The sequence below is a fragment of the Acomys russatus genome, chromosome 16 (assembly GCF_903995435.1).
Source record: "Acomys russatus chromosome 16, mAcoRus1.1, whole genome shotgun sequence".
Taxonomy (NCBI): Eukaryota; Metazoa; Chordata; class Mammalia; order Rodentia; family Muridae; genus Acomys; species Acomys russatus.
Window position 1 is genome coordinate 10,291,226 of NC_067152.1, and position 12,767 is coordinate 10,303,992.

A 12,767-nucleotide genomic window follows, 5' to 3' on the forward strand; every position below is an offset into this window, starting at 1 on the left:
GGAAGAAGTGGTGCCATGGCCCCTGCCCTGCCCCCTGGCCAAAGAAAGTTCTGGAGGCTGAACCCTCAGCCTCAGCCCTGGTCCGGTTGGGCGCATAATGAGGGTCCTTTGTCAAGAGGGTCCATAGCCTTGGCCAAGGCTGCAGTGCTCAGACCAGGAAACCAGGTACCCTGAGAGGTGATGGGGGGGCAGGGCAGGGGTAGAGGATCCATGGTGTTCCTGTGTGGGAGGGAACCTATGATTCTCTCTTCACCTTCCTCTACTGAATCTCACTCCCTCCACCCATGGGGGCACTGCAGTACAGCAGCAGCAGCCCTGACTTTGGGCAACCTAACGTTCTGGGTCCTAGTCCTTGCTGTCCCACACAATTTTGGGCTAGCGACTTGCCCTCTCTGAGCCTCCCTCTGAAACAGAGGCGGTGGCTCCCCTTCCCCACACTTCAGAGTGGCTGGGAGGGTAAGGAGGAGGGTCTTCCTGTGCTGCAGCCCCACCACTGGTTCCTCGGGGGTGTGGGGGGAAAGATGGCAGTGTCTCCTGTGCCCCATCACCCCCTCACTCTGAGGCACTCGAGGTGAGGGTAGGGGATTCAGGCCTCTGGCTGCCCTCATGGAGGGGGGGGGAGTCATTGGAATGTAGCCCCCCTCACCCTTTCCTCTTCACCCCAGGTCTTGGATTTCAGGCCCCTCCACCCCATTATGAGTCTCTGTCCTCCCCCCTCCCCCAACCAGGGTTTCCCACACAGGGTCTGGAAGTGTGTGTGACACCCATTGAGCTGTTACTGGAAGTCAGATTAAAAATCAGGGAGTGTTTTCCCTCGTTTCTCTACCTCAGTGTCAGGTCCTTGAAGTGCATGTGTGTGTGTGTGCTCTGTGAAAAGAGTGGTGCTCCCCACCTGAAAGACTAGGTCAACCAAGGGATGGCTCCAAGGAAACCGGTCCCGGATGTAACTCCTTTCCCTCCTGCTAGTCCCAGCCACACAAGGGGTAAGGTACCTTCACAGCTGCCTGCAAGACTCAATCCCAACTTCTCCTGCACCTTCCTCCCAGTCAGGGTCAAATGTGAGGCCACTGAGCCATAGCTCCTGAGATACTGAAGTGTGATGGATGCCACCTACCAGCCCTCTTTTCACCCTGAGGCATCCCTGTTCTCAGGACCAGGGGCAAATCTTTGAAGTCCACGTCATCAAAAGGGGTGACCTTCCTGAGCCTCTGTAGCGCCGCCCTTGTCGCTGTCCCAGGTCCTGAGCACCAAGAGCTGCTAGGGAACCCTCCCTTCCTCCACCTTGTCCCCAAGTCATTTCCAGCAGAGACAGTGTTTGAAGTCGCACCTCTCTACACTTCTATGGTCTTAGGGGGAGGGACCCAAAAAGCAGATGCTCAAGGACAGACCCACATGTGTTTAATAACTTACAGCTGTGGAAATGTCCAGAGGCTGAGGGGGCAGGTGGGCAAACAATAAGCTATTATTGGATTCTTCCCTGTCACTACTGGCCTGATTCTGGCTTGCAGTGGGGGTGGGGGGTGTAGGCTGCTCTTTTGCTCAACTGAACACATAGGGTCTTCAGACTTACCCCTGGCCAAGCCCCTGTGCTGAGTGAGGGACTGTCCTTTCTCACACACACATTGCACTGCACACATGTCACTGTGCTCCTGCCCGTCAGCGAACTCTTCAAACCCAAGATTCCTCAGGTGGAAATGGGGTTCCATCAAGCTGTGGAGGTTCCTGGATCTCGAAAGGCTGGGTGCTGCTCTCCAATGAGGTGCTGGCTTCTTTCTTTTTCTCTTTCTCCTCCTTTTCACTTGCTTGAATCACCTGGCAGGTGCCCCCTCCCTTGCCACTCAATGTAACTTTCAATAGCCGGCTGCCAGGAGCTGCCTTGGCTGGACCCAGGCAAAGGTAAGCCAGTGGCTTGGGAATTCTGGAAGGTCTTTTCTCAGGCCTGTGGTCTCTACGGGGACGGATTCTGGGTCTCAGCTTCAGCTTATAAATGGATGGGACCTTCTGGGGCTTGCGGAGGGTTCTCTTTCCCTTGCCCAGACCTACCTTGGCTTTGTTAGAACTGAGATCTGAGCGTGAGCGTGTGGCAGCCTCTGGGATGGCAGGCGCAGTCAAGGTGGAGCAGTCCTGCCCTCTTGCAGGGGGCATAGTCCTCACTGTGGCTCCCTTGCCACCCAGGCTTGCCTTTGTCCTTGGCCCCCTCTCTCTGGGTCCTAGTTTCTCTTTGGGGCTTCCTGGGCTAACATCTGGCTTAGGGGGGCCTTTGGGGCTTACCTTCCAGGATTTCAGATCCACTTTAAGGAGGGGTGGGGGGCCATGAACCAATTCCTCAATGACCTTATCATAAGGACCCCCGGGCTCAGGCCACCTCCCACCCAGGCTGGGAACATAGACCCCACTTCGAGGGATGACTCGAGACCTTGTACCCTGAGTGCAGGCAGCCCCCACCTCCAGCAGTTCCATGTTGGCCACAATCTCTTCCTCAAGGCTACCATAGAGGGCTTGTTCTCTGGTCCTGCCCAGGGACAGAGAGGTGTGCCTCCCCTTCCACTGCTGTGTGCCCAGGCTCCTGGGACTTTCAGTCTCTGAAGTAAACTGCGTGTCCACCTGGTGGTTCCCATGGCTTGTGTCCACAGAGCGATGCCTGTTTGTGGATCTATCCGGGTTCCCTGTCAGGGTCCTTGATGTGACGTGGCCTCTCCCTATGGAGACTTCATCTTCAGTGCCCAAAAAGCTTCTTCCTGGAGTTGGGGGTCGGGCAGAGGGTAGCCGGATGGGGATCTTGGTGAGCCCTTTGCCAGGGGTTGGGGATTGAGTAGACATGGGCTTGCTGAGCTGCGGGGAGGCACCCTGGTGCAAGAGCCAAATGCTATGAGGATTGGCTAGGCTAGAGGAACGAGGTGGGGGAGACGGTCCTGTTGTTGATGTCCCTTTACTGGTGGCCTCAGGGATTTGGAGCCTCTCTGGGGCAGGGGCCTTAATATGTCTTCCTCCTCGGCTGTCTGTTTCCTTGTGAGCCCAAGCTGTGAGAGTCCTTCCTCTGCGCAGCTCAACCAGGCATCTGTTCTCTCTCTTCCCTGACAGGGTACTCTGTAGATCTGAGCCTCTACAGGTAGATGAGAATTGGGGACTAGGTGACAACATCCTCTGAGATGGAGTCATTGGTCTCTCTTGGGACCTGAAAAGGAGAAAAACAGAGTGGGAAGGGAGATTCAGGATAATCAGAGGCATTTCCCACAGAAACACCACAGGGGGGTGGGCGTAGGGTGAGGGGAGCTTTGAGGACCAGTGTTCTTCCTTACAACAAGCCAAGAGGTCCCTATGCTGTCATCTTGCAGCCTGTGCTCCCTTGTTCCCCATGGAGCAGATAGAAGGTGACTTCAGACCACTCAATGGAAGATTCCAGACCAGAAGACTAATTAATAATCAATGCTATCCATATCTGGGGCAGGTCTCAGTCTTAGCTGTATCATGAACCGGAAGAACATTGAATATGGCCATCCACTTTCTGTGTTTCAGCCTCCTTGTCTATGGCACTTGTGCGTGCTGGGGGAGCGTTGTCCCACTGGGCTATATGGCTTTGTGATATGGCCTCCCTAAGCAGCCCAGGAAGGGACCAAATTCACAATCCTCTCGCCTTAGCTGTATGAATGCTGGGACTCTAGGCATGTGCCACCATACTTGGCACATGTGAAGGTTTGTTGTGGCACGACATTGTTTGCTTTTTCTTGGGAGATGAGCCACTGAGAAGAGAATACAGGGGAGACCCTTCCATGTACCTCTTTTGTACCTTAGTGGTGGAGCCATCTCTCTGAGGGTTCTGGCCTCTGATCCCCGTTCACCACGGGGTCCAGGAGAAGAGGGAGTGGGGGGCCTCAGCTTTCGGCTGAAAGAGGTGTATGTCTTCCAGTCCACCGGAGGCAGTGGGCTCTGGGAGCGGCTGATGGTCATTGTAGGGTGGGGCTGTGAGGGCCCATCCTGCACCGTCACTTCATGCTGCACTGGCGGTCCCGGGGGCTTCAGGAAACTGCCTTGTTTGTGGGCTACCAAAATAGGCCCCAGGAAAAGCAGAAGAAAGGAGTTCAGTTCCTGTTTGTGAAACTCAATATTCCTCCTCTCCACACTGTCAAATTCTCCTTATTCCCCCTTATATGCACCAGAGCCTACAGTGGCAGTCTCAAGTTTCTACAAAGGGGCTCAGGGGACACAACCTGGTCAGAGAACCTAGATCAGAATTTGCTGAAAACTATGTTGTACTGCAGATCTGCAACTTTTAATCGGAACGTATGCTTATTCGGGGTGACTTGACGTATTGATGAAGATTAGAGAAAAACTGAAAACTTTCCCAGTCAAGACTTCAGGTCACCTGTGTGGCCTCCCAGCCAGACCTGAGTTCTACTGAGATGCACCTTGGCCAACGCTGTTATTGCGTGCCTTGAGTGCCACCTTCTGGTTACTCTTAGTATTGCGCCATGGCCCCCCTTCGGTCCTCACCCATGGTCCCCTGTATAGCTGGAGGCCCTGGAGATCAGGCCTCTTGGCCCTCCCACAGGCGGCCTCCCAGTCAGAAGGTTTGTCTCTCTAACCAGCCCCACCGTGAAAAACTCTTGGGGAACTCACAGAGGGACGTGCACCGGCAGGGGTCATGTTTATCCAGATAATGACCCAGCGTGTCCCAGCCGCCCCCAACACGCACCATGACGTGGCTCCGGAGAATCTGAGGGGCAAAGATATGCTTGAGAGCTGGGTAGAAGGCTTCCCCTATTCCTGCATACTCCCTTACACATGTGTGTGGTTGAGAAGACAGGATGTTTTGCTGTTTAGTCTCTTACCCATGACTGGCATCAGACATCACTTGTCAAGGGTGGGGGCCAAACTGCCAAACAGGAAGTTGTATACCCACAACTGGACAAAGGATCACATAGGCATTTGGGTAACCAGCCAGGTCCCAGGACACTCTCATTGCTATACAGGGGTTTGCACCTATCTCTGCTTGCAATTGGTATGGGACCATCATGCCTCTGTGATGTGTGACAGAGACCGTGGGAGCCCTGCCCAAATGTAACAGGTCCCATTGTCTTTGCAGACTTTAATGGCCACAGCTCAAAAACGGGGCCACAATCCCTGACCCATACCCACAGCACAAGACTGTTTATTGTCTCGGGGCCTAAGGGCGGCTCAAGTTGTTGGCTCTGCTCCTAGGTATGCCCTGTGCCCAAGGGAAGGGCTTGACCGTGCCCAGCTGCTGTCCATAGACCGTCTCTGGGGAGGCAAAGCGGGCATGAGGAAGGGCTAGTGGTTTTTTTGTTTTTTTTTTGTTGTTGTTGTTTTGTTTTTTCGAGACAAGGTTTCTCTGTGTAGCCTTGGCCATCCTGGACTCACTTTGTAGACCAGGCTGCGATCCACCTGCCTCTGCCTCCCGAGTGCTGGGATTAAAGGCATGTGCCACCACGCCTGGTTGAGGAAGGGCTAGTGGGAAGCCCATCCCAGCCTTCCCTACTGCTCACTCAACGGAATGGGTGGGCCAGGGTCTGAGTGGTGTGAACTTCGGGATCCACATGGCTGGGGCTGCACACTGAACACAAACCCAGCTTCTCAGGCCCCCTCACTCTGACCTGTCCTGTGGGATGGCAAAGTGAGGGTACCTTTTTCTTTCTTTTTTTTTTTTTTTAGAGATTTATTCATTTATTATTATTATGTATACAATGTTCTTTCTGAATGTACACCTGCATACCAGAAGAGGGCACCAGATCACATTATAGATGGTTGTGAGCCACCATGTGGTTGCTGGGAATTGAACTCAGGACCTGTGGAAGAACAGCCAGTGCTCTTAACCTCTGAGCCATCTCTTCAGCCCATGAGGGTACCTCTCTCATATACCCTATTTCTGCCTGGAGGCACCCTGTAGACTCAGTTCTAATGGCGGTGCTGGTGCCGGCGCCGGCTGCAGCGAGGGGAGGAAGGGACAGGCTTGTCAACTTTCCCTGGGATCTTCTGGAAAATTCCAAGGTAGGGGTGAGCATCAAGGCCTTGTGACTTGGGGTGTATGACGGCTGACTTCCTGTCCTTGCCTTCAGGCGTAGCCTAGGTTCTATGGAGAGAAACCCCATTTACTGACCCTGGATGCCCCTTCCCCTTGGGCCAGACTTACCCTGATGAAGATGAGCGTGTTGGAGTCCCCCACTCTGTACTTCCCCTCAGATATCTTGATCATGGAGAACTGCACTGGGCACGTGCAGTGGCTCACTAGGCTCTGCACCTGTGGATGGTGGTGGAGGCTCAGCTCTCTTCTCTGCCTCAGTACCATCGTCCATCACATCCTGGGTCAAGCTAAACTAGGTGCCTGACTACTGAGAGCTGCTGCCCCCAGGGCCGAGGTCAGAGTTGGGGCCTGAGAGGCATGTAGGAAGAGAAGGCCTTTAAGAATCATCACACCTGAGCCAGGCATGGTGGCCTCACGCCTTTAATCCCAGCACTTGGGAGGCAGAGGCAGGTGGATCACTGTGAGTTCTAGGCCAGCCTGGTCTACAAAGAGAGTCCAAGACAGCCAAGGCTACACAGAGAGACCCTGTCTCGAAAAACCAAAACCAAAACCAAAACAAAAAAAGAATCCCACCACGAGGAGCCCCCTGTGGTCCACTTCCCCTGCTGCTGGCAGTGGGATACAGTGGGCTGTGCTGTCTGACCAGCATGGAGCATCCATTGCATTACAGGCCTTCAGCTGAGAAGCCTTCCGGAAGGATGGCTTGGGCTCACGAGTTTGAGTCATGTTTGGCAACATAACAAGCGAAGGGAAAGAGAAGAGCAAAACAGAAGAGAAGAAAGGGGGAAGGGGAGAGAAGAAAGATGAAAGAAAAAAGGAGGAGCTCTCTGGGAGCCCCATTTTTCTCAGTGATGGAAACGAGGCTAGCCTCAGGGACATGTCTCCTCCTTGGTAGGATTTCACTCTGGAAACTGTCCCGTGCATTTTATGTCGGTTCACTTAATTCTCACAGCAATCCCAGGGAATGGGTACTGTGCCTTGTCACACTACGTGCTGGCGAACCGGGGATCCGAAAGGTTAAACTTTCCCAAAGCCACCTGAAAAAGTTACCTGGCGACAAAGAAGCCATGCTCTTGGCACCCAGTCCGCGGGGCTGAATGAGAGGTGTGCCCTGCTGGGCTGGTGCAAAGGTGGCTAAGTGGCAATAGCCACTGTCACTTGTAGATAGAGTCAGGGCAGGCAGTTGGGACTGGGGAAGAGGAGAGCAGGATACAAGCCTTCAGGCATCTCACCATCTGGTCCAGGTTGTGGAAGTGGCAAGGCCTGCGGATCGGGGGCGCCGGCGGCGGTGGGTCCGGCGAGGGCAGGGCCAGGTCACGCCTCAGCTCCTCATCAATTTCCTCTTCCAGATGCACCAAGGCTGGTGCCGGCACACCGAAGCGCCAGGCGCGGCGACCTAGCTCCAGCAGACACAACACCACACTCTTCACGTTCTTGCGCAGCACCAAGTCCTCTGTCTCGAACATTAGCACCTCTGGCAAAGGAGAGAAGGGGGCGGCTTAAGTCCCTCCTTCCCCACTGGAGCCCATCCTAAGGCATGGGTACCAGACCCAGGAGGGTGCTTGGGTCTCAGGATCTCGGGTTGAGGAGGCTCCTAGAAGGGGTCCACACAAGGTAGCCAGGCTGAGCTTAGAACTCTCTATATCTGACTCTCCTCCAATCCCCTTAGCCACCCAGAAGATCTCAAGAACAGGAAGCAGTTTCTCCCTCTTCCTATCCATCTTCCAGACACCCCAAATTCAGCTCTAGATAACCAGGCTGACGTTACTATAGTCAAGTACCCCAGCCTGCAAGGCTCAGTCCAGGAATCTCCCGGTGGCTATGCGCCCACCAAGCTAGTCCCAGAGTTCCAGTTTCCATCTTCTGAAAAATGGGGGTATGGCCTAGCTCAACGGAAAGCAGCAGTTGTCTTGGGGCCTGGTGCTGGGAATGGAGCCCAAGACCTGGTACATAAGCTACATCATTAGCTTTGATCAACCCCTTACTTCCTGCCACCAGCCAGGAGTCCAAACTTGACCTTTTCTCTGTCTCATTCCAGTTACCTCTGGCCTGAAGAATTGTGAAATCACACCTCATCCCATTGCTGGGTTCAAGGCCCAAAACTGTCACTCCACGACCCCTACAAGTCCCCGCAGGACTGTACCCACTTCTACAGAATCCTCCCTTCCCCGATTACCACCCTTGAACTCCCCCCGCCACCCATTAGTATAGTGGTTCTCAACCTGTGAGTCGCGACCCCTGCAGAGTGACTGCCTAGCTTATATTCTGTGCCTCTGATATTTTCATTATGATTCACAGCCGTAGCAAAATTAGAGTTATGAAGTAGAAACGAAAATAATTTTATGGTTGGAAGTGGGTCACCAGAACACGAGAAACTAGGAACTTTGAGAGCCACTTTAGTCCTTGATGCTCGCCGGCCAGCTTCTCCCAGTCTTTCTTGTGCTTTGCCACTGCAGCCCAGAAGAGGGCACTAGACCTCACTATAGATGGTTGTGAGCCACCATGTGGTTGCTGGGAATTGAACTCAGGACCTTGGGAAAAGCGGACAGTGCTCTTAACCCCTGAGCTATCTCTCCAGCCCCCCAAACTTCTCTCTTTAGCCCAAATCTCCTCTCTCTTGTTGCCCTTGCTGGCACCCACCACTATGCCATGAGGCTGCTGTACCCATTCCAGGTCCCATATCAGACACCAGCCTCTGAAGCACACGTCACCCTGGGCTGTAATTTCTGAATCTATTCATTGGCTTTCCTTCCTAGGCCATGCACTGCTGGGCATTTGGGTCTTGTTCCTCTCAGTCCTCGGTACCCAGCATGCACTGGAAACAGAAGAGGTGACGCACCTGTCTCCATGGGTTTAATCGTTGGTCATCAGTGTGTGTTTACTAAGGGTTTACTATGATGTAGAGAAAAAGAAGAGCTACCTCATGGGAGATCTAGAAGAACACCTCCACTCCTGACCCCTCCCAGAGCTAACTTAGCTAGTGTCTCCAAGTGATGCTCACGCCGACAAGACAAAGGTCTGAGATGGGTGCGTTACCTTGGATGCCCATCTCCTTGCGACACCACTGGATGAAGTTGGAAATGTTGTCCCTGGCCTGGAAGGTGCCTGGCTGAGCAGCCCCGTTGCAGACAACCCCAGCCTGGGGCATGGGAATCTTCTGGGCTCGGTCAGGTGCCTCAGCCAGGAAGGCCAGGGCAGCCTCTGTGACCATGTTGGCATGCTGGCACAACACCAGGCCAGTCTCCAGCACCTGCAGGAAGTTGGCTGCGTCAATGTCCAACCCGTACAGATCCCGAAGCCACTCAGCCAGGTCTTCCTTCATGGCTTCCAAGTACTGCTCGCTGGACTTGAAGGGCCGGATGCTGCGCACAGGAGGCCCTGGGGTCCTGGGCCTCCCCCTGTGTCCCCCAAGCTGAGACATGGCTGGAACCGAAGGATGGGGGGGAGGTGGAAGCCTTCTGTCCCCCACTGCTGTCTCTCTAGTCCTACTTCCTGTTAAGTCAACGTGCTGGCCCAGTTCTCCTTGGTTCAATAGATTCCTTTCTACCCTCCTAGAGCCCAGAACTTCTGGATCTGCAGCTTGCTGCTGGCTTCAGCCTCTGGGCCATGCCCAGCCCCCACTGCCCACATTCCTCAATCCCTGCCTGAACTTTCTGTTTGGTGTCCCTGCAGTGACCTCCCTCTCTTGCTCTCTCGCTCTGTCGGCTGAGGCTGCTCCTTCCACTCAGAGTTCAGTGCTTCCAGGACTGGTGGAAGTTGCGGACACTCCTCTCTCCCCAAGGCTAGACAGGTCTTCTGCCGCCTGCCTCCGACCTGCCACTGTCCCCCGCCTGGAAGCCTTGAAGACAAGCATCTAAGGCTGCAGCCTCTGCTTTCCTTCCTCTCCTTGGAGACAGCAGCTGCTACAAACACTCCTTGTTAACCCTTCCTCTGGCAGCCAAGAGCCTGCTGGCTGCTGGCCTGAGCAGAGGGAGCAGCCCAGAGAGGGCGGGTCTGGGTTCTCTGGCCCAGTTGACTCCTTGTGGAGGAATTTGGGGGAGCTGAAGGAGAAGCACAAGGGCATGGTCTTGGGGGGAGTGGTCAGTGAGCACTAGAGAATGAGTGAGCGTGAAAGACACAGAGCCCAAAGACAGGAGCGTTGTCCCAAATTCCTTTGGAGGTGGCATACAAGCCCTGGTTTCTCTGTGCCTTAGTTTCTCAGCTGTCGAATGGGAAGAGATCTACCCTTCTAGGGTGTCGTGAGGCTCGGTGACTTTTCTAGCAGTGCTGTCTACACACTGTGATTCGTGATTCCCATCTGCTCTGGAGAATTTGTTCTATCCATGTGATTCTTCTAGAACAGTCTCAGCCTGTGGTCACAGCAACGCATTCTGTAGACCGGGCTGCCCTCGAACTCACAGAGATCCATCTGCCTCTGCCTCCCGTGTGCTGGGGTTACAGGTGTGTGCCAACACGCCCGGCAAAAGAAAGATTTCTTAAGCTTCTCCTATGTGCCAAACGCCGTCACCACCTGAACTCATGGAGGCTACAGGCTACATATGTGTTACCAGGTGATGGGGGGCAGAGGGCAGGAGAGACAAACAAACAAGCCTGGTTAAGAGTCCTGGCACAGCACTGTGATTTCAGCATCCGGGGAGCTGAGGTAAGAGGATGGAGAGTTCAAAGCCTACATAGCAAACTCAAGTCCAGAGTGTCATACGTGGTGAGATCCTGCCTCAAAAACCAAAAGACAAAACAAATAACAACAAAACAAATGTGTGGTCAACCAGAGGGACAGTATAGGAGAAGAGAATGGCAGCTTTATAGGGGGTGAGACCGTCTATTAAGAGACAGCCTTGATGATAAGGTGCCATCTGGGCAGAGACATGAAGACACAAGGCCACATGAGGAAAAAGTGGCCAGTGCTGAGGCTTGGATGCAGGAGCATGCTTGGTAAGTCTAAGAACAGCAGTACTTTAAAAAGAAAGAATAGCAAGGAGAGGGGGCCGGAGAGAGGGCTCTGCAGCAGTTAAGAGGGGTTTCTGCTTCTCTAGAGGACTTGGGTTTGGTTCCCAGCACCCACATGACAGCTCACATCAGCTCACATCTGTCTATAACTCCCACTCCAGGGTATCGAACACCCTCTTCTGACCTCCATGGGTACCTGCACACACATGGCATACACACACATATATACACATAAGTTAAAAAAAAATTTTTTTTTTAAAAGAAAGTAAAGAGGGGCCCTCTCCACAGACATCAGTCTCCAGTTCCTGCTTGGATTCACTTTGGTACCGTGGTTGGAATGTGCCTGGCTCAGAACTATGACATGTCAAACCTGGCTAAAAAGCTTGAAGAGATTAAGAAAGGACCTGGAAGCCAAGAAGAAACCCCCCAGTTCCTGATGTCCTCCTGGCACTGCATTTGAACCCACCAATTCCGTCCTGAGGGGCCTGCCTCCTTCCTAGCCACATCCAAAGCCCTGTTCCTCTTTGGTCTCAGACCCTGCGTGTTGCCTCAGAGCCAGCACAGGCCAGAAGTTGGAGTAGCTTTGTTTCCAGCAGCCTCCCCTCCTCCTGTATCTTCTGTCTAGCTGCTTCTGAGTCCTAAGACTGGGACTGTGGTGCTAGGTTAGCAAACCCAACCGTTACTAGCACTCGCTCACCTGCATTTTGGGAGTTCTACCACCTGTTTTCAGGAGAAAAACGAGTGGATTTGGATAGCTGCTTTTACTGCCTAGCAGTTATAATAGGAGCTTGCTAGACGAACTAAATTTTGTTGTCAAAGTAATTAAAGTCAGAACCTTCAAGCCAGTTTCTGGTGAATTACCCATTTATTTTATATTGTCATCAGGTGCTCCAAGATCGATAATTTTACCAATAAATCTTTGCTGGCCATTAACAAAAAAAAAAAAAAAAAAAAAAAAAAAAAAAAAAAAAAAAAAGAAAAAAGAAAAAGAAAAAGAAAAAAAGAAAGTAAAGAGGCCTGGGGAGACAGTTCAGCAGTTAAGAGCACTGGCTGCTCTTGCAGAGGACCTGAGTTCAGTTCCCAGAATCCACATGATGGCTCATAGCTACTGGTCACTCCAATTCCAGGGTATCAGACACCCTCTTCTGGCTCTGCTGGAAATTGGCAGGCACATAGTGTGCATACACATATGTAGGCAAACACTCATACACATATACACATAAAATAAAAATATGTAATCTTTATTTTTTTTAAAAAAAGAACGGGCTGGAGAGATGGCTCAGAGGTTAAGAGCACCACTGCTCCTTCAAAGCACCTGGGTTTGATTCCCAGCACCCACAGAGCATCCCACAACCACAACTCCAGCTGCAGGGGATCCAATGCCCTCTTCTGACCTCCATGGATACCAGGGCAGGGATATACCTGGTATACATATACAGGCAGGCATGGTAAATAAATAAAATTTGATAATAGTTTAAAAAAAAAAAAAAGACAGACATGTGGCTAAGAGAAATGAGGCCACGAGCCAGACAGTGCCTGGCAGGTGAATGCCACAGTGTATTTTCTTTGAGGGAAATGGCAAGTGTACTGTAGAGTTTAGGGTAGAGGAGAGACATGTCCTGACTCAGGCAACCTGTGTGGAGGAACCTCAGGACCACAGGTGTAACTGGACAACATCTGAAATCAAGTCCAAGACAGACAAGGCTACATAGAGAAACTCTGTCTTGAAAAACAAAAAAAAAAAAAACAAAAACAAAAACAAAAAAAACAAAAAAACAAA

The 12,767-nt window shown here is 52.5% G+C and overlaps 1 protein-coding gene and 1 pseudogene across 1 annotated transcript; one reads left to right on the forward strand and one right to left on the reverse strand.

Annotated features, from left to right (window-relative positions):
• Nucleotides 1-1,526: 1,526 nt before the first annotated feature.
• Gas2l2 (growth arrest specific 2 like 2) lies at nt 1,527-9,729 on the reverse strand. The gene is made up of 6 exons (XM_051158150.1): nt 9,077-9,729; nt 7,273-7,514; nt 6,149-6,256; nt 4,618-4,714; nt 3,788-4,040; nt 1,527-3,175 (listed from the first exon to the last, which is right to left on the reverse strand). The coding sequence occupies exons 1-6, from the start codon at nt 9,459-9,461 to the stop codon at nt 1,669-1,671; spliced, it is 2,592 nt and encodes an 863-aa protein (XP_051014107.1). The 5' UTR covers nt 9,462-9,729; the 3' UTR covers nt 1,527-1,668.
• A 1,194-nt stretch (nt 9,730-10,923) lies between these two features.
• On the forward strand, nt 10,924-11,557 carry LOC127200440 (short transmembrane mitochondrial protein 1-like; annotated as a pseudogene).
• The last annotated feature ends 1,210 nt before the right edge of the window (nt 11,558-12,767 follow it).

Bases quoted from the DNA above. Each gene is read 5' to 3' on its own strand.
- Gas2l2 (XM_051158150.1), bottom strand. From the start codon at position 9,461: ATGTCTCAGCTTGGGGGACACAGGGGGAGGCCCAGGACCCCAGGGCCT. The intron at 7,515-9,076 runs GTAACGCACCCA...CTCCTTTGCCAG, and splicing joins CAAGGAGATGGGCATCCAAG to AGGTGCTAATGTTCGAGACA. The intron at 4,041-4,617 runs GTGAGTTCCCCA...CTATTTTGGTAG, and splicing joins CTGCCGGTGCACGTCCCTCT to CCCACAAACAAGGCAGTTTC.